The 27,871-nt window shown below is 39.4% G+C and overlaps 1 protein-coding gene across 3 annotated transcripts in view; it reads left to right on the top strand.

The window, feature by feature from the left end:
- The first annotated feature begins 1,381 nt into the window (after positions 1-1,381).
- Positions 1,382-27,871, top strand: part of ZNF292 (zinc finger protein 292) — a 38,192-nt gene continuing 11,702 nt past the window's right edge. The window contains exons 1-5 of one of the 3 annotated variants that reach the window (XM_030489365.1): positions 1,382-1,731; positions 17,871-18,025; positions 18,561-18,639; positions 19,993-20,128; positions 25,111-25,313. In XM_030489365.1, coding sequence (XP_030345225.1) covers positions 1,570-1,731; positions 17,871-18,025; positions 18,561-18,639; positions 19,993-20,128; positions 25,111-25,313 — 735 coding nt within the window. In that variant the 5' untranslated portion in view covers positions 1,382-1,569. Of the gene's footprint in view, positions 1,732-17,870; positions 18,026-18,560; positions 18,640-19,992; positions 20,129-25,110; positions 25,314-27,871 lie in introns of those variants that run through there. The other 2 variants (XM_030489366.1, XM_030489367.1) reach the window with 2 other exon arrangements.

Genomic DNA, 27,871 nt, shown 5'->3' with positions numbered 1-27,871 from the left:
GGACCGGACCCCCAGGCCCGTCTCCAAACTGTTACGTATTTAATACTATCACTGGGAATGTCTACACTTACAGACTAACATTTCTGCAATCCCAAGAGAAACCTCTTTTCTTTCCAGCTCAGATTGTGTTCATTCCACTACATGCCTCAGCTTTGAACTGTATGCAAGAAGTAGGCAGTCCCATTTTTCCTTTATGACAAAAAAAAAAAGTACATAATAATCAAATCAGTCCAATGGTCATAGAAGGTCACTGGTGTAGGATGCTGTATGCCAGCAAGACTGGCTGACAGACTGAGGAGTCTGCAGCTACAGTCTCTTATAGCCAAAAAACTGTACACCTGATTGAAGTCAGTGCAATACAGCAGTGTTCCTCATTTTTCGGATGATGTGAAATGCCCCACTCAACACAGCGCACATTCTATCACTGCTGGCTAAGAGAAACAATTCAGTCCTGACAGACAACGCTCTTGCTGCAGTAACACATTTCTTCCTCTGTACCACAGTGAACACTGTCAACACGACGAGTGTGAAGCCATCAACCTGTGTCAACCTATAGAGCACAGAAGACTACAAAACATGTATCCATGCCAATTCAGTGCCCATTGGGTCCATGTTTTCCTCCTCATCAGTCAATGCCTCAGGCCAATCTCCAGCCTTTCCAATACTCGTGACGGGTGAGTCTCCTCTGCTTCTCCGGCAGATGCAGGGGAGGTTAATGCCTGTCACTGGAGCCTTCCACTGTTCTGAGCACACCAGTAGAGTGTGAGAAGGTGCTTGGCCGAGCACCAGGATGGTGTGAGCAGCATAGCCCTCCAGAGACTCCAGATCTCAACTGTTTCATTTGAAGAGCAAATCCACACTTCTCACTTCCAGTTATAACGAAAGTAGGTCGATGCAGACATGAAGATGACAACTGAGCGGCATCCTCGAGGCTAACAGACCCCACTACATCCTGCAGCGGAGTGAACAAGTAGCAACACAACTGCAGTGGTGGTGACCGTGGCTGACTCAGCGCCATACAGCCCTCTCAGGCAGGAGCATGGAGAAAACAGCGCGCCCAGGCTGTTGGATCTCCCGACGCAGCCTCGCACCACACCGTGGCGGCTGGCGCGGGGGAAGCAGCCCCAGCGCTATGAGGCCATGCGCAGGCCGCCAGTGCCTCCGCACCTCGAGGGGCAGCAGCGAGCCCCTTCCCGCGGGACAACCCCGGCGAGCCCGCGCCACCACTACCGCCATTTCCTGCTGTTTGCCGCCAAAACCCGTCGGCGGGAGGGTAGTGAGGGACGTCACGTGGCGGCCGGCGCGCGGCGTCCGCGGTCACGTGGCGCGCGGAGGCGCGCCCCGTTTCGCGCTCTCGCCCCGCCCCCCCCCTCCCCCCCCGCCCGGTTCTACGCCGCGGGGGACGCGCGCGCGCGCGGCCCCCCCACCCCCCTCCGCGTCGTCTCCAGGCACGTGACCCCTCCCTGGAACGTGGCATTGTGTAATCACGTGACCTGGAAACGGAGCGGTGGGGGCCGAGAGGCCGAGGCGGCAGGGGGGGCTGCGTACGCGACAGAGCGGGGTGCGAAGATGGCGGACGAGGAGGCCGAGCAGGAGAGCGGTAGCCTAGGTGGCGACCTCCTGGAGATGCAGCGCCTGCGGGAGCGGCTGCTGGAGCTAGAGACGGGGCTGCGGGAGAGCCCCGAGCCCGCGGTGCAGGCGGCTACCGAGTACTGCACGCAGCTCTGCCAGGTCAGGCCGCCTCTTCCCTTCCCTTCCTTCCCTTCCGTGCCCCCGCCCGCGGCCTCCCCTCCCCCGCGGGGTGTGTGTGTGTATATGCCGTGTGTGCGTGCACGGGTGACAGGGAGTACGGGGGGCCGGGCGGGAGCAGCGCCGCCTTCGCTGGGGCGCCCCGGGGGGAGCCGCAGCCAACGGCCCGGTGCGGCGGTTGGCCCGGGCGGGATGAGGGAAGGGGGGGGGGGCATAGCGCGCAGGGAGTTAGTGCCCCGGGCCCGGCTGGGCGCCGCGGGGCAATTGACGACGCCGCCGCCGTTCATTGTGGGCTGAGATGAAACGGCCCGCCCCCCTGCGCCGGGGCCGCTCCGGCCCGGCCTGTAATCCCCTTCCCCCGCCTCTCCCCCGCCTCCATCCCCGGCGGCCGCCCCGGTTCTCGCGGTCTCTAGGCCCCTTTGTTGTGCTCTGCGGCTCGGCTTATCGAAGGGCCCTTTGTTCCTGGCGGTGGCGGACCGAGGCCCCCCCCCCCCCGTCCCCTTCCCTCCGGCACCACTCCTCCCCTGGAGGCGAAGGGAGAAGGAGGGGGGCGGCAGCCCGGGAGATGGGGGCTCCGCTTCCCCGCCGAGGGGTCGCGGAGGAGCTGAAAGTGCGTCCCGGGTCCCCTCTGCACGGGGCTCCCGCTCCGTGCCCCCCGGCCTTTCCCCTCTCCCTTCCCTATCGCGTACCCTGGAGGGATAGCGGAGTTGTTGCCATCCTGGGAAGGAGAAGGCAGTGAAGTGGTGGTTGACTACACTAAGTCTGTGGTGGTGGTGGGCAGGTCCGTAGGTCTGCGATGCTGCTCGCCGTTTTCTCGCCCTGTCAAGGGAGCGCAGTCGCACCTCAGGAGAGGACTCCTGGGCTGGCACCGTTGGAAGCACCATTGTGTGTAATTACTCTGGCTGCGACTGCCTCGGGGAAAGGCCTGCTTCCCGGGGGCTGGTCCTGGTCCTGAAGCAGGGATGCTGGCAGGTGTGTCTGCTGAACTGGTGACCCTGCTAAGTATCCCTTTCTAAACAAACTTCGTGGTGCTAGCTCTACAGTTAAAACAAACTGCTCCATTTTAGTCATGTATGTGTCTATATGTTGCCCCAATTTCTCTTAGATGGCCTTTCTCAGCTATGTATAAAACAAGTCCTTAAATATTTTAGGCCACAGAAAATCACAGAAACTGCTACTTCTGCAGTCTGTCTGATAAAAACGATGATTTTGTTTACACATCACTGTCACCCATTTATGGAATGCAGGCAAATTGTTAAAAGGTGGAACGGATAAGACTGAATGCACATGGTTGGTTTGAATTGTGTTTGATCTGTGATTTTGTATCTCTTTCCTCAAAGAGTTGATTCTTGGTGTTAGCCATTGTAGCATGCTAATTTACATGTCTCTCACTTCTGGATTTAACTGGGGTCTACTTTTTGCTAGCTAGGGAGATTGACTACTAAATATTTTAGGCATATTCCTTTCTCATATTTCATATATACAGGAGTTGGATTTCAGGCTCTTCAGTCAAAATTTATCATGCTGTATTTTGGTAGAATGTCTGTGTAGATGCACAGAAACAAGGTTGGGTTATGTTGGTTCAGATCACTGCGTTCTCAGTCTATTTAATCTTTGTGCCTGCTGTCTTAAATTCGTACGCTGGGAGGTGGAAATCTGACTTTCCTGTCTCCGGCTTGACTCTAACTTGTGAATGAGCTGTTCATTGAACTGAAGTAGTTGGGAAAGTGGCAATGAAGACACCAGCCTTGACACGTACAGAGTAGATTACTGGTGTAAAGCAAATTTATCACTGAAATTGTGGGTGCATGTGCTTACTGAGCCCTTCAGTAGTTGACTGATTTAAAGTTTAACAAAAATTATTTTTTTTTATTTTAATGGCTGTTGCAAAAGTCAGTTGCAAGGCCCATGTTTACTAGTTTTCCTAAACATACGCTTTCTAAAAACAAGTCTCATTGAAGGAAACAGTTGTGTAGAAACTGACTTAGGTAAAAATCCATGCTGTTTTGAAATGTTGTTGTCTCTTCTAGACCAAGATTTATAAGAAGGCTGTATCTGTTTTTACAGGCTGAAGACTGGTATTGAAAGATCCTGATTTCAAATGTTGAAGCATCTGTTCAGACCTCGGTTTATGTATTAAACAGTGGTGGTGTTGGGTGGATGGGGTTTTATACTAGTTCAACAGAGATTTTTTAAAAAAATCTGTTCACCTGTGCTGGTGGTGCCAAAATTCTTATTCCGCCTCTTCTACAGTTTTAATCATTTATTGGGCCTAATGCAATAAAGTATTCATGATTCAGATAGTAGGCTTTGCTACTGAGCTTGCACTGCTGACAGAGGTTATAGAAAATTTATGTAACTGTAACAGCCATCTCGGAAATCTCTTTTAAATAACAGGTTAAAGGCACCTGCCACAATTTCTGGAATAAAGTCTTTGCATATATATGCATGAAAGAATAATTTGATTGGTCATATATACAAAACTTAGAGTTTTATTTATATCTTAAGCCTAGAAGTGCATTGCTGAAAAAATATTGTAGTGTTTATCTCAGTATGATTTCACTTGCCTTTTTTTTTTTCTTTTTTTTAATGCTTAGTTTCTAGGTATAAAATAACTACACAGAACTTGGAACGTCTTGTGTCTTTATTTTGCCAGGTAGTGACTCTGGAGCCCAGCAACCACATAGCTTGTTGCCATAAATCAACTTTTTAACGTAATATTTTTAATGAAGTGCATAGCATAATGTTCAAGAAATAAGCATAATTTCATACTGAAGGAAGCTTAAGAATGTGCAGCAGAACACTGAAAGATCCTTAGGTTCAAAGGCGAATAAGGGATTTAAGTACTCTATGCTCATTAAATTAAGTGGGAATTGTACAGCCAAATCCCTTATCTGGTTTTGAAAAAATCTCAGTTTGAACTATTTTGGCATTTATAAGGAAGACATTGACTTTTTTTCTTGATATCACACCCAGTCTCTTACTCCAGAGAACATTTATCAAACTCTTAATTGAGTGTGTAGACATCCACCCTTGATTTTGTTTGGCTCAACAGCTGATAGTATGTAATATAGCCTCAAACTGCTGGAATGTGAATGTTGATAAGGTTGCTGGTTTTTTGAGCTTTCAGTTCAATAAATTCTGGTGTAACCAGGTCTCCGTCTCTTCTTTTGAGTACACACAAATTCTGCAACTTCTACTTCTTTAAGTAAAAAATGTTTTCATTTGAGTCCAGTGAGTGATTTCTACACTGAGCCAACCTTTAAAAGCTTCTGTTTTTATATTTCTGTCTTTGCACATTTGCCTCTACCACATTGTGTTTCTTCCTGATTTCACAGTTGCTAGTTTTTTTTCTACATACATTACCACAAGTGTAAGATTTCCATCATAACTTCTAATACTTTTCCATTTTGCTTTCCCACGTGTGACCTCCAGATGATCTGCAATTCAGGGAGAGATGTACAGCTGCCAGAAATCACAAGGAATCTGCTAAAATATAGTATACCACACAGACTCCCGACTGCATGGAGAAAAACAACTGTCATCACTCTGTCATCTCATGCAAACTTTGAGCTGCCTCAGGCAGTTTTGTATTCCTGCATCACTGTGAGACCTTCCATGTCAAACAGTCATTATCTAATTGACTGGGGGTGGGGGAGAGAAAAAGACACCCCCTGATTTTATTTTATTTTATTTTTAAGTTAAACTATGGGGAGTCAGGGAAATTGCCTTGCTTTCAAGTAAAATAGTATGCGTGCATATCTGGATATAATGTGTATATGTTTCATAGAACACCCTCACTGTTTAGGGTAAGTCTAACCAATGAGCAAAAATGGTTTAGTCCTTGTCCTCAGTAATGGCATCAAGCCTCAGTGTCATGCCAGATCGGAGCTGGTCTTCATTAGAACTTCTGAGCTCTGTACTGTAAGTTTGTATTTAATTTTCCTGTATCGAAGTAAGTCAGCCAGACCACGATTCCTAACCAGGATTAATTACTGGTAAGCCATAGCTCCAAATGCTTGTTCAACCTGTTCTCAAAAATTTCCAGTAAAAAACATTAAAAAAACTCCCTGGATAATACCTTTCGGTTCAGTTATCTTTGCCTTCAGATGTTCGTCCCCTCCCCTTGCAGTCTAACTTGATCTCTAATCTCTTGCTGCAATTTAAGACTACTGAGATTTGGCCTATCCCATGTAGACATGGAAAGTAGCACATTCCTTTTCTGTTGGAAGCACCTTAGATTTTCAAGGCTATTATCAGTCTTTCTCCAGTTTTCACTTCCGCGAAAAGAGTTTTTACAGTCCTTGATTTTAATTTTTTTTCCCTTTTTGCTTTGTTACTATATCCTTAGAATGGCTTAGAAGTACTTACCTGCAGGAATTCGGAAAGAAGGTGACAACTTACGTAAGATTTAGGATTTAAGTACTTTTCCTGTAAAACATACTGTTTACCCTTCCGAGTACAAAGAGTCCAGAGAAGAGTGATAGTTCTCCAAAGCATAAGAAATTAAGGTAGTTAAGAAGATGATAAAATGTAGATAGAGGAATTAAATTTTAATAAAACTTCAGAATTTTGACAAAAGCTCACTTTTCTGTATATGGTGCTGCATATGGTAGTAAAATCAAGCATTTCATTTAGTTACTGTGGGAAAGAACAAAGTTCACACATTGGTAAATAGATATTTAGTTTCATAGTTATACTGATGGACCCTGATTTTTGCCGGGTTACAGATGATGCTTTTACTGAAGTTAAGAAAACCCCTCCTATCAACAAACTACCATTTCTGTGAGAAATACTTTTAGCCAAAAGGTAATACTTACACGGTATAAAGTGTGGTTACAGTTAGTTTTCTTCCATAATGTCCTTGATGATTATTGCCCTTTCAAAGATTGAGAGGCATTCTGCTTTCCATAGTCCTTCAGCCATTAAAAAAAAAAAATAAAATAAATCTGAAGACATTACTGTAGATTTCAATTCACCCATAGTAGCTGGCTGTAAACAATAGCTGCACAGCTCTATGCATAGCTAAATATATTGGATACTTTCTGTACTGGCACATATATTCCTGCCTTTACTTTTTCCCACAAATCCAAACTTTATTCCCCATTTTTGAATAATGTGTATCAATAATGTCTAGGCTGCTTTAAAAAAATATGGTTATTGAAGATTCACTGTTTAAAAAACATTAAATACTGACTATGGAGAACATCTTATTGTGCAGGACTGTACAGGGAATATATACATATGTTAATGCTGAGTAAGGCATCTCGTTTTAATAAAATATCCACATTGTGTGTCTCAGTTTTTTGATAAGGAAATTATATATCTATTTGAATATTCAGTCCAGTTTTTTCCCCTCTCTCTCTGTTTTATTTAATTTTTTTGTTGTTGTTGTTAGAGAATGAATATCTCATAAACCACAGATCTTGAGGGAAGGCAGATTAAAAAAAAAAAAGCTAAAAAGCTCTTCTGGGGAGTCTGCTTCCATTGTGACTAAGCATCAGGGAATTTCATCTGGCCTTTACCATTTACTCTGCCATTTAAATGTCACAATATTTTTTTACTCTAGGCTTTATGCAGACATACTATATATTGTAGGTGGTTTCTACATTAGGCTTCCCTAAATTAGGGATCAAGCTGGAACTGATAGGAGACATCAACATACTGTTTCTTCAGCCGAAGAAATTAAATTCATGTATATACAGAGAATATCTTCAAGAAATAGTGTTCCAGGTATTGATTTATATCTATCAAAAGCTTTTTGTTAATGTAGTTTTTTAAAGGCCTCCTTATAAATCCTTGAGCAGTTACAGTACAGTGTATATAATTCTTTGGTTTCCATGAGGGAAACTAGCGTGACATTCTTATGCCATCAGCTTCTCTAAAATGATGATGTACAATAACTCGCAAATTTAAGTTTAAATAACAGGTAAACAATATGACTTGAAACTATCTTTTGAAATACTATCCCCCATTTTATTAGGTTTGTGCTTTTGCATATGTTATTAGCTTAATGTTTTGTGTTTGAAGAAGTATGCAGGTGTTTTTTTGAGGTGTGGAATATTATTTTTTTTTCTATTCATCTTTCCAAATATGCATTAAAGGCAGCTCCATGGTATTATTTCTGGGATCTTTCAGCTCTTAGGATAAACTGCAGTGCTTTCATTTGGGAAGAGTTAATCTAATAACACCTAGTACTTGGCAGAACAAAGACATTGAGAAAGAAGGTGTATGTAACATCAAAAAGGCAATGGAGATTTATAAAGTTATTCTCTGAAAATAGGCTTGATCCAATAGGAAATGGCATTAAATTTGCAAAAACATGTGCCTGTAGGTTTTGGTTAGGAACAGTTTGATCAAATTTCTACTCCATCTTCTCTTCTGTAACTGTTTGTATGGTCTTTTGGTGTATAATATTTCTGGCTTCATGATCCCCACTATGAAGCTGAAGTAGGTGAATCTTAATCAGAGAATCAGGAAAATCCTGTGCTAAGTAATGTTGTTCTCACTTGATTATTTTGTTAATTATTCAGAGCTAGTCACAGAGTTCTTTGTCCATAAAGGGACTCATGTAACATGGGCAACTTCTGCCAAAGCTCCATCCGGCCTCAGGTACTGACTCCTAGTGTTCGTTCTCTTGTAGCTGCTGGACAGATGCATTTGTTGCATGGAGAAACTTGACTCCCTGGAGTAAAATTCTTTAGCGTTTCTCTAGGACAAAGATCAGTCTTTATTTTGTAACTACTATATTTTGGTTTGAATATAGAGGTTTTATTTGAGGTGATAGTAAGTATGGTGTTGCTTTCTCAATCTCCTGTGTATCATAAAGAACAGAATTTGGTAAGACTTCTTTTGTCTTCTGTTGTTCAAAATGCAGGGAATTGATTCTGGTAAATAGATAAATCCTGTTTGATATTTACGTATCTAATACACTGAATACTGTTTCGATGAATCAGTAAAGTACATTCAGTGATGAGGCATTAAATCAAATTACAAGTAAGGAGTTCCTCAGTCTTGTGATTTCTGCTTGTCTCAGGAGCTCATGATAACACTGTTTTGTAACAGAATGAGCACAAAAATATGAAGACAAGAAGAGATTAAATGTTCAGAATGACAAAAGACGCAATCTGAACTTCATTTTTACTTTAATGATTGGAGGATGGCTCTTACGAGGAGAATAGCTGGGATAAAAAGTAGCTTCTGAGTACGAATCCATAATAGTGAAGATGATAAAACTTAAATATCCCAATTCTACAGACCTGGAACTTGCATCATGTTCTAGTTGAAACTGGCTAGGCAATTGAACCTTGCTTTTGGATACCCATCCAGACTTCATGAAGCACATCAGTGTGATGGCTGGAACTCCGAGTTCTGCTCAGGGTTGCTAACATATTCAGGAGAAAGTATTATCTTGGCTCCTCTCCTTCCTCGCACATGGACACAGTGGCCATACTGTGACACTGGTGTAAGGATACAGGTTGTTATTAGACTCTGTGTGAATCAGGTGGGCATTGACTTGGTCTTTCACAGGAAATACAGATCAGATAGAAGCATCCTTTGGGATGCCAATTTGACTGTACTGAATATACAAGCTTAAAATGGCAATTAAGTAACCTTTCTGCTGAGGAAGAAGATTATCAATTAAGTTCTCATCAGAATTAAAAAGGTTTGAAGTAGCAGTGGGAGAAGTTGCATTGAGCTGATAGCTAATACAAAAATGTAGCACAGATGAACTACAGAAATATTTGTAATGTCTTATTTGACTCAGAGCAGGTTCAAGTCATCTATACTGAAGGAAATGCACGTATTTTCAGATTAGACACAGTTATTTTTGGCTATCTTCCTATTTTTAATCTGCCCATATGCCAGTCTAATAATTAAAAGAATAGGTAAATTAGATTTCCTGGCAGTGGATAAAAGTTTACTGTAATGAACATCCCACCGCATTCCTGAAATGCCAGTTTAATAGCCAACTGCTGAATACTGTTTTTAACTAAACAGACTAAAATATGAAGGTCAGGATGATAACATTAAATTTGAGACCTGAAGGAAAAACTGAATAGAGAGAAATGTAGCCCAGGAGTATGACAAGTTCACTTCTTATGTAAGGTTGGAAGAGAGAAATCAGATACTATTAGCAAGATCAGAAAAAGCATATTGAATGCAAAATGTTGAAATATTGAAGGCAAGCCTAAAGAAGGATAATTTCTACTATTATATATGACAAAGCCTGAGGCTTAATGAAGTTATTTCCTGGTATTATAAATAATTGGTTTAAAACAGTTTGTGGGTGTGAGCAGAGACTATTTTCTACGGGTTGTTTTAGTTCTTTTTCTAAAACTAGCTGGGTTTTGAATTTTAAGCAAGATAGTGACAAAAGAATAACGGGAGGAAATAGCACCAAGGTGATTTCTCTTTTGTTTTGCCTCTTTCAATTCAGTAATTAGCAGTTACTAAATTGAAATTGCTAATCCGAGCTCATGCAGTGTGTTCAGCATGCCCAGGTGAAAAACATACAAACTGCTTGCACCTTTGGACTTATATTTGGGGAGAGAATCCTAACAGAAGGTTCTGTGTTTGGTAATTAACTTTCCAGAGTCAGTCATGTCTCTTCCTTGCTGTGTTTTTTGTAGTATTTTCTTGGTGATAGTAGATGATGTAGTTACTACTATGAGAGTTGTAGCAGAGCCCCTAAAGCTTTTTCTGCATCTGCTGAGGTGCCTTTTTTTTTTTTCCCAAACCTTCCTCCAGTGTCGGCTCTGCTTTAGAAATGTAAATGTATTTTTCAATGGCATACTCATATCTGGCTTGGGTTTGTATCTGTAAATTGTGGGCAGCGATACTTCCCTGCTCTTCAACATTACATGCATGACAAGACAAATGTGGAATTTTTTTGTTGTTGTTACTTTATCTGCCTAGTGAAGTATTAATGAATAACTTCATTATAGAAATAGAAGTAGAAATAGTTGGGTGAGAGGCATGATTAACTTTTTATGCTGTGTGCTGAAGGCTCAGGCTGCTCATGTCCTTACAAATTGAGTTATAACAATGGTTATAAAAACTTCAAAAAGTTAATCTTAAGGATGAGTTTCTTTGTATTGTTGATCATCATTACGTGGATTCTTCCTGCACTTAGTCTTAACTCTCTTTACGAGAGATGTGCACTCATGTGAGTTAAAGTCAAGTAGTTGTAAAGAACCATCAAGATCATTAATGCAACTTTCGTTTTCTGTGATTTTCATGGAATGATATTCAAGAAACTTATTTTGTATAATAAGCTACTATATAGTGTGTATATATACACACTAATGAACTACTTTATAGATGTATCTTTCCTGTGTGTGTATATTTCTCTGAACTTACTGTTGTCTCTGAAAATCTCCAGGAGTATCGCTTTCCTTCAGTATGAATATATGCATGAGTTACTGCAAGATAAGTATATAAGACTTGATTTCTTTCTGTTTCTGTGCATTATCTTTTCCCATTCTGGTGAGGCTTCAGCATAAAACTTAGATTTGTGTCTTTATGTTTGCAGTTTTGCCACAAGAAAATTGTGTAGTTATAATTCAGTTTATCCTTTGTGTTCTGGTTTGATAGAAAACATTTCAGATTTACATGGTAGTTCTGAAAACTCAAGACTGAATAAAAAAGTGAGGCTTGTAGATGGGTAGAATTTTGCAACACTTTTGCAGGCCACCTTTAGAACTGTTCATGAAACTAGAACTTGAAGGTATTTGAACTACTTTTTTGTTTGTTTGTTTAAATAACACCTAAACACGTTAGTTGTAATAGCGATGGTTATCTATACCAGAGACTGCATACTGATGTATCTGGGTACTGAAGGTACCAGTAATAAAAATCAGTGCCATCGTGTAGGTGGTACTTCACTCTGAGTACAGAACAGAGCAGGTTTGTGTTTGGTTTTTTTTTTCCCAAAGGAGAAACATTGTAATAGAGACAAGAGTGTGAGCATACATGCTCATACACTATAACAAAACTACTTTTATTGCTCTGAATATCTCTCTTCAGGTGAATAAGAAAATGAATGGTTAAAAGAACAGTTTTCAGATAGTATAACATATCCATAGAAGATAAAAGTGAACCAAAATAGCAGGTGCCTATACAGTAACACTCTGGGTCAGACAAGAAGTTCCTTTTGGAAGTGATCTTCTGATCATCCCTGCTTACCACACTTCGTTGTACATTGTGGACAATGCTCCTTTGCACTGTGGAAATTGAATGTATTTTGGGTGAAACTAAACTACAGGCTGTGCTTCAGAAGAGATTGCAGGCAGTCTGCTTCAGCCACTGATAGCTATCCAGTTAATGGAACAAGCTGAAAGGTAGACTGAAGTAAGATGTCCTGTGATGGATACACTGGGGATTTGGGTTCTCAGCACCAGCTTTCTGCTGTACGGATCCGCTCCTTGTGCAGTGCATTGCACTGAAGTCTGTCTTGACTTCGTGAGTTTTTCTTGGACTCACTAATCCAGTACTTGCTAATCTTGACTTTGCTTTCAGTTGCAGGATAGAGAAGTTGATGGTGTTAGGATGTGGGTGTAAAGTGTAAAAGCAGCTGGAGTTTCTGTTTGAAGGAAAAGGAAAAAGCAGTGAAAAAGATTAGAACTGCAGCCTATCAGTGGAGAATAGTAGTAGTAATGGGGAAAAAAATTGGATAGCTTTGCACCATGCCTGCAGAAATCGAGAATGAAAACTATCGCTTAAATACAAGCTTGTAGTAAGTGATGGAATTAAGAGTCTGGCTTCAGTCCTCTCTTCTGGGCACAAGTCAGTATTTCCGCAGGAATTAAAGCAGCATCAGCTGACTTCAGCCAAAGGCATCTTGGCTTTCTAAAGCTATACTTTGCTTAACAACTTTATTGTGAAACAATTCAGAAGGCACATTGAAAGTAAAATTAGCACATCAGCAACCTAATCTTGAAAGGTTTTGAAAACTAAAATGGAGTATAAATTGGGATTGATGTTCTTTGATCATAACCATTATTTAAATAGTACTTGTACACTAGAAAGAAATTACCATATTTGATTATGTCATCCGTTTAAATGCGGTCTCGTGTTCTGTACCTGCTGAAGTTTTGCTGTTAGATTCTGGATTGTGTTGTATTGTAGTAACAAATATGTAAGAGTTAATACTCTTACAGCACTTGCCTGGCTACAAAATCAAGGCAACAGTGCTAAGCCTTGGTAAACAAATACTGAATCAGTTAACTAATACCACTTTTAATTTGCCTAATTAAACTGCTTTGGCAATGAATTAAAAGTACAACGCTGTGTTGACTTGATGTAAAATGACCTCTCAGGGCACAGTTCTAAATAAACAGAAGTTGATTTTGTCGACTTACATCAGTACAACCTGGTTCTGTAATTTTGGCATACCTATGAGGGCAGCAGTATTTCAGATGGTGCTCTTCCGTCTAATGCTTGCAGTGGACAGGTTTGAAATATCCATGCTTTTCTATGTAAGTTTTGTTCTAGTCTAAGAATCAGCTTGCCTGTAGAGCATCCCAACTGAAAAAAAAACCCAAAAAAACAACAAAGTGGAAACAGTTTGAGGTTCTTTGTTGGAGGCAAAGGTGAAAGGGAGATAAAGATGGATTAGGATTGTGGTGGTAGGAAGAAATGCCTTCATCAGAGGGTTGTCATATCACAGAGAAAGGAATAGATACTTACCTTTTTCTCCCCCTTCCTCCTCCCCTTTTCCCCTGTGCTCTTTAAATTGGGCAGGATGTATAGTGGCATTTGTACTGTATATAAACATGTAGTTTACTCTTTTAAATGCTTTAAAAATCATCTGTCATAGTATTAGTTTCACATGTCTTAAATGATGAAGTCTCGGGCAATCTGAGGTAGGCTTGGCTTAAATTAGACATTGTTTAGTCAGTGGGGTTTTTTTTTAACATACAGAACTAGTTCAAGAACTGTTCAAGTATTTACTTGAATATTCTATTCGATTGACATCTTAGTTGGATAGTCTGTCCTCATACAATGTAGACATAAATGCTGGTTGCATCCCAGCTACTCCTTAGCTGCCTCTAGCCTGCTCCAATTAAAGTGCCTTTCATGGGAACCTTAACCTAGCAACTTTTTTGGTTTTTGTTTTTTGGGTTTTTTTTTAAGTTGCAGCAGTTACCGAAAGACTCCTCTTTTTATGTGGTGAAAGGCTTGTTCCCCATCTTCTGGTTAAGCACTGAACAACAAGGAGATCACACACACACAAAAAAGTGGTCTTCACTTCCGTATCATTGAGGCTGAGCGTAATGGTATTTCAACAATTTCAACACCTGCAAAGGTTGTTTTGGTCTCCCTATAGGATGTAACTTTGTGAAGTCCCACAGCAAAGAGATCATCTCGTGCTGATGCAGTGGAGTCAAGAGGTTTTGTTACCAGAGATGTCTAATACATTTTTAGTATCCCAACTACTTAGTGAGAAAGAAAAGATGTTACACAGCTATTCCCAACCATTCAGTCCATTTTCCTTATGGTACAGAAGAGAGGCATCACAGGAAATGTTGCTGTGTTCACTTAATCAAGTTCTGATGGTCTATAAATGCTTCTTGAACCAGCTTCTTTTTAGACACTGGGGCTTTGAGGACATGACTGCCCAGTGCATCTTCTTTTGTTCATTGGTAGTGCCTGCTATCATCCTAGTCATCTAATCAAAATTAGAGATTTACAGTGGGGTCTTGGGGCAGGGATGACTTCAGCATTGCAAACCAATACTAATGCTGTACTTTGGAAGGAGAGATCCATTTGTTTATTTATTTACAGGTTTGGTTTTATTTTGTCAGTTCAGTTCCGTGATTGACTTTTCTTTTGATTCTGTAATGGTACTGGCATAGGGCCTGGCTGTACACAAGAGTCAAGGCCACATGTCCAACTTAGTTTGTAAATGATCATAAATTGCACCTTGAAAGTAAACTGTTATCAGCTTTCCAGGAATTTGAACAATACTGTTTTCATCACATGCTCAGTTCTTTAGTGGTTGCAGCAGCCACTGAGATTATGCTTCAGGCTCAGAGTTTTACTCTGAAAAACACAGCCCTCAAAAATGAACTTAATTTGAATGAGATGAATGTCCAGCTCCAGCCCAAGAATCAGCATATTAGCTGTGTTTCCCAGAAAAAAAATATTTTTTTATTCCCCTATTGTAAAGTCAAAAGACATAATCAACATCATGACTGTATACCTAAACTTGATCGAGAGTACAGATCAAGTCATCATGTTCCTTGAATTTCATTTCTTAGGGCTTTTCCATGAACTAAGCTGTCATTTCATCCTGTTATCTTTATTAGGAAAGCAGTGTCTTATACAGTGGACATTCAGCGTTGTTTGACTCCTTAATGTAAAGGCTGTTGCTCCTGAGCCTGGCTATTTGTGTGGACCTGTCATCACTTAGCTACCTCTGCTGCTGCTGCGGAAGTTGACTTCATGGAGGAAGTTCTTGCAGCCAGTCTTTGTGTGCAGCTCCTAAAGGCTCATCTCCAGATGATTGTATCAAGCGTGTTGCTTGGGCTCTTCTCCTGTATGGATGTGTTTGAGCAAAATCACTGAAATAGAAGTTTTGCTAGTTACTGGAGTGGTTTGGGAGGTACAGCTTACCTGTGTAGCTGCTGTCTGTCACTTTCCCCGTCTCTCAGTTCCTTGAGCAGGGAATGGAAATGGCAGTCCTAAGCATGTTCTAACATATTTAAGTAAGCTTGCCCTTATCCAGATACCTACAGGTGTAAGAACCTGATCTTAAGAGCTGAAGAAACATGTAGATGTGGACTGTACATCTGAAACTCCAGTTAATAGTAAATAACGCCTTGTTTTAGTATGAAACATTTTAACACAGCTTGAGTATTGTAGTGCTATTTTTAGCAAAGAGGGTTGCTCAGTATGACTTTTGAAAGTAGGAAGGCATCCTCCAGTGGATGCATTGCTGCAGCAACACTCACCTACGGGTTCTGATAAAGATTGAAAAAGATAAAGTGTATTGTCTAAATATTACCCATGGCTAAATATTTTACACAGTTTAAATCACAGATATAATACTTATTGATTTTTAGTGTACAAATTGAGATTATTCCCTTTTTTGGAGCATTCTTGATTCTGTAAGCAGCTGCTGAAATATAAAATGCCTGTTTCAGCCTCACAGAGGAACAAAACCTTGCTGCTGTGCTCTGAATACAGGACTTGGCTTGATTAATGAGCATGTCCTGACTAGGGAGATAAATAACTTAATGAGGCCCAAGGCTGGGGGTAAAATTCTCTCTCTCTATGGTTGTAAGTAGAGCACAACAATGATTCATTAAGCAAAGCAGAATGAATTTGATTTTCTTTGTACAGTGGCAGTGCTGTATAGTCTAGGGACATCCAGACAAGGAAATCTGTCATACTGATGAATACTTTTGGAGGGTGTGGTGGGTGTAAGTGCTTAATATAGTTCATGTAATGACTTGGAAGTGGCTGATCTATATATACAAGACAAAAATAGTACTATTTAATGCTGAAATTAGTGTCATTATGTTATAGTGCAAACTGCTTGCTTTATGCAGTGTGTTTGCATCTGTACACACTGCTTTTAAAGTACAGTATTGGTAGTAACAGTTCACCAAATATTTTTTGCTAGGTGGTAAATTCTGAGAATTTTCCAATATGTTGATTATATCTACTTTGGTTTTGGTTAATTACTACTAAACTTTGTCGTTTCAAAATCAAATGTCATTTGCTTCAATTTATCCTTATTAATCTAGACGTGATTGGAGTAGTGTTGGTTAGGCTTTCATAGGTTCTGAAAGTGCTGTTGTAGTTTTTCTCCAATCCAATTGTCTGGTGTTAATGACTAAATGGTATTTCTGTGAAGTTCCTAGTTATCTGGGAGAATTCCAGCTGGGTTCCTTCGTAATGGGCCTGTGGTTTTCAGTATCCTTCCCTGTGCAGACTGGATGGTGATACTGCCTAGTTAGAGGGTTTTTTAGCATGGCGACTACCTTTAAGGTCTCTCTTTCCTGCCCCATGAAACTTGAGATCTTCTGATCTAGTTGTTACAGGTCTCCATGGTCACTTGTCATGGCTTGCATTATGAATCAGCGTGTCTCTACTGAGGCAGTTTCTTCTTTAGATTCTAGGTGTTGCTGTCTTTTCAACAGCTGGTGAGAATCCTCTTGATAATTCTGAAGTCATGCTTCTTAGATGACCAATTGCTTAGTTACATCTACACGCTTCCTTCTCCTTCCTCATCCTTTTCTTCCCTTTTCTGCTCAACACTTGGAGACTTTCAGCATATGTTGGCCTGGCTTGGTAGCTAGCTTTGAATGTCCTTCACTTCCAAAGCTTGCACTAGTCTTGTTGCTTGTTGCAGTCTTCTAAAGAGGACATTAGCAAAGGTAGAGATCCAAGGGCGACATGGTTTGAATGTTGACATGAGAGTGTTACTAGCTATTCCACCTCCATGTGTGTCTGAGTCCACGTTTCCTGGCCCTGACTGAAATGAATAGAAGACTTTCATACTTTGGGTGATGGTAGTTATTCCATCAACTTTTCGACTAATGAGGTTTTGGTGTAGAAATGGTGTCTTTAAAATATTCCTTTCAGTACCATGTATAAGCAAGATCCTTAAGATACCTGTATTGGCAAGGTGCTAAGAGAAAAGAAATGTAAAACTAGACCTCAAAGTAGAGAAATGAACGGCTAATACTTTCAGATTACCTTGCTTTAGAAGCTGAACTATAGAGCTGAATATCTAAAAGATGAGTTTTCACTCCATTACAAACTTCTGAAAAAAAAAGTTAAGTATGTATGTTCCCAGATACGCTCTTCAGGCTTCTATATTTGGAAAATATGAATGTGAAATGAATTGTATGGAGAAACCATAGTGACAGTATAACATTTTTATATGATCAGAGAATGATTTTGTGTGGCGTTTAAGTTCCAGTAGTTAATGAAACAATACATTTTAAGGAAAGCAGTCATGCTTTGAGAACAAGTTATTCATATTAAGCAGATAGATGAAATCATTAAAAAAGGATACTCTACTGGAAAGGAGTATAAAACTAAAAACTTACTGAATTTTGGTTTTTTGTTTTGTTTTGGTTGGTTTTTTTCCTTTTCCTAAACAGACTTTGCTGGAATATGCACAAAAGTGGAAAACATCAGAAGACCCTCTGCCCCTGCTGGAGGTGTATACAGTGGCTATCCGAAGTTATGTTAAAGCACGACCTTATCTTACCTCTGAGTGTGAAAATGTAGCCTTTGTGCTCGAACGTTTAGCACTGTGAGTACATTTTTTGGTTGCTAAAACCAACCTGTATGGTATTGGTTTTCTCTGCCTAAATGCTTTCCCAATCCGGTTCATAACCTATTGAAATTTTAAATAGATTGGGAAGCGTTTTCCTTCCTCATGGTAAATGTTGTATGTGAGAGAGAATATCTTTGGTTGTTGGAAATGAGGCAGTCTTGAGGACTCCTCACCTAGGACAAGCCAGCATCTCTGGCTTGGAACACTTTGATGCTGTTAGTCTGCATGCAGTCCGAAAGTGCATCAGTTTACACAGGATGTTACAGGCTAGGACTGCAATTATAAATGTTTCTAGGTTTGATTTTTTTTTTTAATGTTTCTTTTAAATTAAGAGTTTGCTTTTGCAGTTTCTGCAAGAGTCTCCATGACCTTGTTTTCTTTGTATATTCAAATAATGCAAACTGGTTTGTGACTTTGGCATTTCGAACAAATAACTATTTGAATATTAGAATAAAGAATTGCCTTTTAAAAGCAAAAATTGTCTCAAATAAAATTCCCATTTGACTTCCAGAAGCTGTATTGAACTTCTACTGTGTCTGCCTATTGATTTACCTGACAATAAATGGGAAGAATTCCAGGCTTTTGTGCAGGTGAGTTTGATTCATGAAATGAAGACTTAATACCTTTTAAGAGTGGTTTGGAAACCTAGGGATATTAAGTATGTAGCATGTCTGAAGACTTGTGTCCTGGTGGCTGATAAAGATCAAGACCTTTAGCTGGAAATCGTCTGATTGACGGCAGTTACTGCAGAGTATGTATCATTTGTCTGTCATAGTTCATGTAGCAGTTGCAGAGAAAAAAAATACTTTCAGATACTTGAAAGGAAGCTCATGTTTTAAAATATATTTACCTATTAACACTGTTAGAAATGAAATAGTATGTAAGTCATTCTTTACTATTTATGGTTGTACATTTGAGACATATTATGAATGAAAGATCTGTCATTACTGCAGGACTGTTAGATCTCCCACAGAGCACTAGCTGGTTAAGGATTAGAGCTCTGCTTTAAAGGATGGTGTTGAAACAAGTTCTGCTCCTCAGTATTTATCAGAGATATGTAGTAGGAGGTCATACCTACAGTTAAAAAAAGGAAAAAAAAAATAAAGTGAGGGTTAGGGAGGAGGAAGGAATAATAGTGAAAAAGACCAGATACAGTTACCTCGGGATTCTCAGCCCAAATAACATAGTGGGATGCAAGGCTGATTTTTAGAGTGGATTTTGACTAGCAACTGCCTTACGTGAATCAATTCTGAAGAGATGTACATGGTGTTGGGAGGTTCCACAGCCCTCAGAGCAGGGAGAAAAGTAAAAGAGAAGGTGAGAAAGAGCTGAGCCCTTTCTGGGTTTTTTTTTTAAGGACCAGCGTTAGTTGTGCGTTGGTACTTAAGCCACAGATTTTTGCAGGTATTTAGTGTGCTCCCAAGCATACCTCTGCTTCCAGAATTTATTCTAGTATCTAAAAGCAGTAGAAACACCTTAAATCTTTCACCTTTACAAAAATATTTTTTGAGTGCTTCAGTGAATAAAAATTAAGCTGCTGAAGAGCCTGAAAATAATTAAGAGTTTAGGCAGCTGATGCCAAACCAGTATATGAACCAAAGAATTTACTCAGCCCTTTCTAAAAGGGAGCCTGTTTCAAAATTTAGTTTCAGAAATTTAAGAAGTAGCCCTGTTAATAAATCTTAAGGCAAGTGATGTGCGATTGAGTGATGATGACACTCAATAATTTTGGTTTTTCAGCCTAGATCTTAGGAGACAGGCAGAAACAAAACCTATGTAGCTGAATATTAAGTTTTTTCGTTATACGTTTAATTCTTTATCCAGTAAGGGTGGTTTGGTTGTTTTTTTTTTTAATTTGGCATAAGGTATAAAGAAGTATAAAAGACACACATTCTCAATATCTTTTTTTAACAATACATCATTTTGTAAAATACATTCTTCAGCTTGCTCACAAAAGCTTGATGGAAAATGGCAGCCAGGAACTGCACATTTTAACTACTCTTACCCAAGAGAAGGGAGCGTGGAAGAACCCAGTGTTGTGTGGTATTCTTTCCCAGGAACAGTTGGATCCAGATAAAGGTAAAATTTAAAATTATGATTGGAATAAAATCTGCCTCAATATTTCAATAATACATTGAAATATTATTACGATGCATGGAAGTTTTGTTGAATATAGTTTCTGTGATAATTTATAAGCTATATAAGAAAATATACTTCTAGCATTGTCTGAATACTGTATATTCTTAGGAACATACTGAAAACAGTGTATTCCTAGGAATATACAAAGAGTTTAATGTTGGTGTTTTGCATAAAACATAATCATACCTAGAGATCTCTTGCCATTTTCTCTATAAGTTGTGCGAAGGAAGATCACATACAGGCTGTTTTACCATGGGGTAAGTTCAGTACTGGTATATAAAAATTATTTGACATAAAGCAAGAAAATAGGAAATACTTTTTAAAAACGATAATGGCATTTACTCAGTGATGAAACGCAAAGATTCATTTAGACCAGAGTTCTGAGAATGGCTCTCAGCAGTTGCACAGGGAAGAGTATATGATCCAAAGAAGCTTTCAATAATATTTTCCTGATACACAGTTCTTATATCACGTTAAGTATATTCCTCTACTGTCTGCCTGCTTTTAGCCTGATGCCTGCTTAGGGGTTTTGAGGGACTTTTTTTAATGCCTTTAGAAAATGAACTGGATGTCCTTTTTTTGTATTACCACAGCTTCCTCAGGTAAGTCCAGTAAATATATAATGTGATTTATTATTTATTTACAAAAGTCTTGCTTACTCTTCCACAAGATTTGCATTTTTCTGCTTTTTAAAATAATTTATTATGCTTCTATGACAGCTTTTGGGTTGGTATGCAGTTCTTGGAGTGCCCCAGAGTACTCTTTTCCTAGCTTCATATCAACCACCTTCTAGCCCTTCTAGCCCACTTATAACACAGAAGGGTACTTCTGAGAGAGAGGTTTAATTAATCCTTTATTTGCCATATATTTGAGGGTTTTTAAGAATTCCCTCATGAATCTGGTTTTGCTGACTATTCGTTTTATCAGTGTTTCCCCCATCACCACAAAGTTTTTTATGGGCATTTCAGGATTCCTTTTGCTCCTGAATGTTGTTTATTCAAGGATGCTTCTGCCTTGGACTTGGCTGACTGACTCCTGTTACAGTTATTACTTGTATCAGTGGCAAAATTATCATACTACCTATCCATATTTTTGCTACTCAGTTGACAAGCTGTTCTTCAGCTGTTGTCATCCTCTGTAAAACTGCATTGTTTTGTGCCAGTATCTTGGTAATTTGAAGAATATTTTAGTAATTTGAAGGCTATTTTAGTAATACCAAAACTCCGTTGCCCAGAGATCTGACTTTCTTGTCTGTAATCCAGCACTCCCTCTGGCTACCAGTTACCTCTTTCAGTGGACTGCTGCCTCTCAGCAGTCTTCAACCTTAACTTCAGTCACTGGAATATTTGTAAACTTCACTCACTAGATTTTGGTTTTGTTCTTAAAGTGGCCTTTACTATTTGCTATTTCAGAAGTTGTACTTAAGCAGTCAGCTTGTTACACTGAGATGTTATCATTTGGCAGATTTGATCAACTTGGTCTTTGAGTAATGGTTAGAGTAAATATCTGTCTATTGGAGATGAAACAACTAGCTGAGACTGGAGGTGTTTCTCCTAGTATCATACTCTTAACCTTTTGTTGCCTGTATTTGTTTCAGTTGGGTTTTTTTCAGGTTTATTTTATTTCCATCTCAATTATGACCTATTCAGAATAATTATAATCTATTCAGAATCTTCAGAATCACTGAATTTTACGTCAGTGATTATCTGTTCTTGAAGGCCTCTGTTGCTGACTCCTGAAGGTCAGTTTGCCTCTTTGCATCTCTTGCAGGAAGCACAACTAGGTGTCTCTTTCATCTCAGAGACAGATCCTTTTGAATTCCTCTGTTTTCAAATTGTACAAACTCAGGACAGTGTGAGAGACAAGTTCATTTTCTCTGACCACACAGCCATCAGAACAGCTGTTTTGTTCTGATTACAGTCAAGTTAAATGCAGGCTTGTCTGAACTGGACTATTCTCTTGCTTTTTTAGTTTGGGGAATGAACTGTTGCTTGGGTTCCACCTCAATATGAGCAGGAAGTGCTCACTTCCTAAGATGTTAGGGAGACTGTTCTCTGAGTGCCATGTCACTAAATAATTGCTTTACTCTGACTGCCTTGGGCACAGCTCAGTTTTCCTAGAGGGAAAGGATCTGAGGATAACCCCACAAAAAGCCAGGCTGCTGCTGCTGCTTTTTTTATCTGATTCTGATTATCCTTAGAGATTTAAACCTGGATGCCAAGAATTAACTTCTTGAATTTTTCATAAGTTTAAATGTGGTAGGCAGACTTCTGAAGTATGTCCCACTGAAAAGAGGTTCAAGGATACAACCATCACTGTTCAGAGATCATCAGCATACGCTGCACTGTAAAATGTATTTATAAAATATATTTTTATAAAGCAAACCAAAATCTTATCCGTAAGACTCTTCCCCACCATAGACTTGCTCTTGCAACCTTGGCACCGTTTTTTTTTTCTTAAAATGACGTACACAGTTCAGTTATGAAATAAATATAATTAAAACTTGTGTTTTGAATGAGCTTTCAAATGTTAACTGTAATGACTATAATCACTTGGATTAGAATAAAAGCTTAAGAGCTAATATGTAGCCTTAACCCCGAGGTCTTCCTGTATCTGGTTGAGAAGATAACAAAAAATGTTCTGATGATTATGCAAGGTAGGCTGGCTGAAGCAGTAAACAGTAAAGTAAGGGGATTACTGAGGACTAGCAGATAGAACACAGTCTCTAAAATATTAAATGCAGTAATTATAATAATAAATCAGAGTGAAATGTCTTGGGTTACCAATATAGCTTAAAGTCTACGGTCTTCCTGTATCTTGTTACAGAAATAAGGTGAAATTTTCCAATGCTATTCCAGGCAGACTAGCTGGGAGTAAATGCTGTGGGTGAAAGGATTACTGGTAACTGGTAGGAGGAAGAGCAAGGCTAAAACTATTGAATGTAATTAATCACTGAGTCATTTGTGGTTTGACAAATGAGCTTTTTTTATAAAGAATTGGTAATGACGTGAAAGGAACATTTATTCTGCTGCTTAAAAGGTAAATGTCCTCTAATTAACACAGAAAAATGGTTACCGTCTACCAATTGTCTGTCAAGGCGCTCTAGTTTGTTCCTACATAAGTAAAAATCTGGTCATATCTTCATTGACATGGAGAGAGGAAGAAAGAACTTGTAAGAATATTCAGTCAAATACACATCAGTAGCCCATAGCTCAGCATTTGTAATAGTGCAGAAGGATCCTGAGCAAATAACAAAGTCGTTGGTTGAAATGATAATTCAGCCATAAATCTGAAAGTGCATGAAAGATAACGCTGGGGTCTAAAAGGCCTGATTTGTCCAAAAGGCAGGATTTTCTGCCCTAAAATTCTGTGTGCTAAAATGATAAAAAAGAGAACGGTTGACCTAATTTTGATTGCAAGATGGGCTTTTAGTAATATCCTGTGTAAGTAGCTAGAAGGAGAAATCATGAGATAAAATGAAAGACAGTCGTGAGTCAAAAACTAATGAGGATGAGAGGAAGAGAAGATAGAATGGGATGGTCTTTTTTGTTTCAGTAAACCTCACATTCAGTATACCAATATTCCAATATTTGAGAGGCTGTTAATTTTGCAGATGTTGAAATGACTTAATTATTTCATCTTTGACTTTGAAAGTCAAGAAAATATAAATTAGATGAATGGGCAACATGATTCAAGTGAAATTCAAGGGGAGTAAATTAAGAGGAGTATAATGAATGCTTTTACCAAGATGTGTCAGAAACTGAGCACTGCAAATGCCCTGAAGGTTTCAGGAAGGGGTGAGGAAATACTCAAAGGCTGGGAAAAAAATCTCATTTAGAAAGGATCAAGATTTTACCCTAACACTGAAAGAATGTCACAAGTCTGCTGTTTTTCATGGAAGAGTGGAAACAAAATACAGTAGAAAATTCTGTTGTTTTTAAAAAATGAGAGAACATGTCATGGTACTAAGATGTGGATAATTGAAAACCAAAAAGCTTTGTCATGCACTAGCTTGTGGAAACAGGTGTCACAGGGAGGGGATGATGTCGAAAGGATTAAACAAAATTGATCGTCTCTGTGTCTGTCTACTTTTATTAACTGAGTAAATATTTTTTGGGGTAGTACTAAACCTCCTGCTTCAAAGCTGAAGCAATTTTGATTTTGAAGATCTGGATGAAACCTGAGAGATATATATGAGTAGGTGCATTAACCTGTGCTCCCCTTTTTTGTAGGATTCTTGCACCTTACACTGAAGCACCTACAGTTGGGTTAGTGTAGACAGTGGAGTTCTAACTCTGGTAGCAGCATATCTGCAAAATACAGTTGAATAAAATACAGCCATTCCTGTGTCTTTGAGTTTTAAACTATACACAGTCAAATGTATACAAGATAAGCCTCTTCTTGTAGGAAATTTATTTGGCCGAAAAACTTTTAAAGGGGTTTGACTGCGTTCTGTGGATGTGTGATACAAAATATTTAACACCCATGGAAGGGACTTCAGATAATTCTGTGCTCGCCATATTTATCCTTTCCTGGCAAGGTCTTTAAAAGGCAACTGTTAGCAAAGGAATAGCACAAATATATGAAGAAGGATGTAAGAGCAGTGGCTTTGTGTTATTTGTCTTTCTGTAGAACTATAATCAAAAGGTATCTGAATATTTTGATATCTGTATGCTTTCTAAATCTGTTTCGTGTGCAGCTATTTTGCCAAGAAATTAGAAAGAATTAAAACCTGCAAGTAGATAAAAGGGGAATCCGTATGATAAACAAGTTCAGTTCTCACAGGTGCTTTTTCTCATCTTTGCTTCATATCTTTTTGTACCTTTTATGACTTGTATAAATGAATGAGTAAATGTCATATGTTAACTCTGCAACTTGCTGTGAAACGTGTACATGATATTTTGGATTTTCTTTCTTTCTAGTGAATGACTTTTTAGTGTTTGAAGGCCCCGTCCTGCTGGATATGCGTATTAAGCACCTGATGAAAACAAAGCAAATAACACAGGCTACTGCCCTGGCAAAACTCTGCTCTGACCATCCAGAAATCAGTGCGAAAGGCAATTTCAAGCAAACCTACCTGGTCTGTCTTTGCTCAGGATCACCAAATGAAAAGCTAATGGAAGAAGTAAGTAAAAAATTAAGAACTTTCTTTAGACTTACTTCTTTAATGATGATAGTCACTAATCATAGGTTGTTTTCCTGTAGAAGAGAGTTGGGTTTGGTTTTTTTAAATATGATCTGAAATATTTTGGTTAGGTCTTGGGTGGTTTGTTTTTTGGGGGTAGTTGGTGGGGTTTTTTTTAAGTAATTTTAAACTGACTAGTAATGACTCAAAACACTTGAGGAAGTGTAATATTTGGACATTGGCTGGCTCTGCCACAACTTTGGTTTGCTCGAAGTATTTTAAAGCTCTGCCTCAGATCTTATTAGTAAAGGAAGATAATGGCTTTCCACTCTTTCTATTTTAACTATAGCTTTTTATGTAGTATGTAATACATAGAATGGGGCCCTTCAGATGCTACTTTCAGTTCAGAGAATAAATGTAACCTTTTTTGACGCAAATGCCTGGGTGAAATGGAAGGTGAAATCGGATATTTGATCTCGTTTGGAACATAAAATCCTTCTTATTTAAATACAAAAGTCAAAGAAGAGATGGCAGCTTTGCTTTTCTGCATTCTTTCAGGTGACATCTTCATTTCTCACCCCATCCCAAAGTTCTGTCTGAGCTTTTTCTTGTCCTCTTTAAAAAGAACACTAACCATAGTTGTCAGTTTTCTTGTCTGCCTGCATCTCTCTGCTGTCTTTTTCTCTCTGTCATCCTTTTATGTTATTAATAAGTATGTTGAAATTGATCTTCAAGGGGTGAAAACCATGCAATGTATAGAGATGGAAAAATTTCCTACCTAGATACAGACTAAATTCTGAAATGACAGCTTCTCATTGGGTGTGTTCTTCCAGTACTCAGGATCAGATTGGTCTTACCCTCCCAGCTTTGGCTGCTGCAGGCCCTGCCAGAAGAGGCTCAGGAGGAGCTGGGACTGGGCTGTCTAATCTATTGTGTGTTTGCTCAGTGGAACTTGGAATTTGTAACCCTGCAGACACGCTTCCTTCATTACTCAGCCCCAGCATGCTCCCAAAGCAGAATGGGCTCAGTCAGTGAATGAACCATGAATCCCCATGGACAAAAGGAGTGGGGTAGTCTGGTTTCTAAGGATGCAATAACATACAGATAAGTTCCAACTGGGTTATCGCAGAGAACCTAATTCAGAGATTTCCAAACCTTGGATTGCTTGGATTGCTTAGCTTTGCAGCTTCAGCTGCAGCAAGAGTTGCAGTATTACTAACCATTCTGGAAAGTTCATGTATTACCAAGAGAAGGCAGACCTGCTATTAATGTTAAGGTGGACGTCTGAACTGCGAAGGATAGTTGTTTCACAGTGTGAGAACAGTAAGAAAATGGGAGACAAAAAAGGTAAACTGTAAATAGTATAGCTCACCCTTTAGTGGTGTGGAAATTTTGATATCTGTTCAGAATAAGAAGTAGCACTTGAGCTAATTTTCATCTTGGATTAGTCTAATAGTTTGCTTCAATAATGTGAAGAATTGAAATCTGCAGTCTGTAAAAGCTAGACTGACAGTCTTGATGGCTGTACCTGTGCAGACCTTTCCTGGAAGCTGAGTCCCTTAGGAACTCTGAGGTGCTAGAAACGCATTTCAGGGAAAAAAATGCTTTTATTGTAAGTTCAGTTTCTCATACTTTTCCCTAAGCTTTTAACTGATGGTCCCTGTCTGAGATGGGGCACTGAGCAAAGTAGACCTTCAGTCTAAATTGGTATTACAATTAATCCATCCTCTCTGAGGTCTTGAGAAATGCAGTCTTCTTTAGACAATGATTTTGAGGTTATTAAGCTTCAAATGATGTTCAGTGTAGGGTCATTAGTACACTTACAGTGTCCATTTAGAGGAAAAAACAAGTTACTGTACCCTTCAGAATAGTAGTTTGATTGTGGGACCAATAGCTGGATAACATGATGCCCAACCAAACTGTGCTGCCACCTTATCCAGAGTACTGAACTAACTGGGTGTTTGAGTGGGCACTGCTGTTTCTTGCTTTGGGTGGTCTTGTGGTTTCTCAAGAGAGACTTCAAACAGTGCTGTTGCAGTGGTCAAGTTATTTTTCAACCTGTCAAAGAATAAATGCCAGCATGTCCTGCCAGATGTGCTACTTGATGTCAGCAAACCAGTCTGCTGAGAATCAAATTAGACAGCAGATGTAACAAGTGCGCTGATTCAGTACTGATACAACTGTCTAGAACTAACGGGTGACTGGTTTTTCCTTTGTTTTGTTACAAAACAAAATGCTTCCATCATTGCTTGAACAAATAAGTTATGTTGCAGAGACTGTAATGTTTTTCTAGAAGAGAATTCAGTTGATCTGCTTTTTACTGTACAGCTTCCCTTTCTATCTTTGATTTTTTTAAAAATATAGGAACATTCATGTTAAACCTCGGCTTCATTAATCACCTGCTCTTGTATTAAAGCAGCAGCAACATCAGTAACTAGTGAACTGGGTTAGAGTTTCAGTAATAATGTTCTTCTGTTAAGCTGCAATTTCAAGTTATAAGTCTGCTTAGTACAATTATTATATGTATGTAATATCTATAAATAATCAATGTACCTTAA

The sequence above is a fragment of the Strigops habroptila genome, chromosome 6 (genome assembly GCF_004027225.2).
Source record: "Strigops habroptila isolate Jane chromosome 6, bStrHab1.2.pri, whole genome shotgun sequence".
NCBI lineage: Eukaryota > Metazoa > Chordata > Aves > Psittaciformes > Psittacidae > Strigops > Strigops habroptila.
Note: the sequence above shows the minus strand (reverse complement) of the source record. Positions and strands in the feature narration are given on the sequence as shown.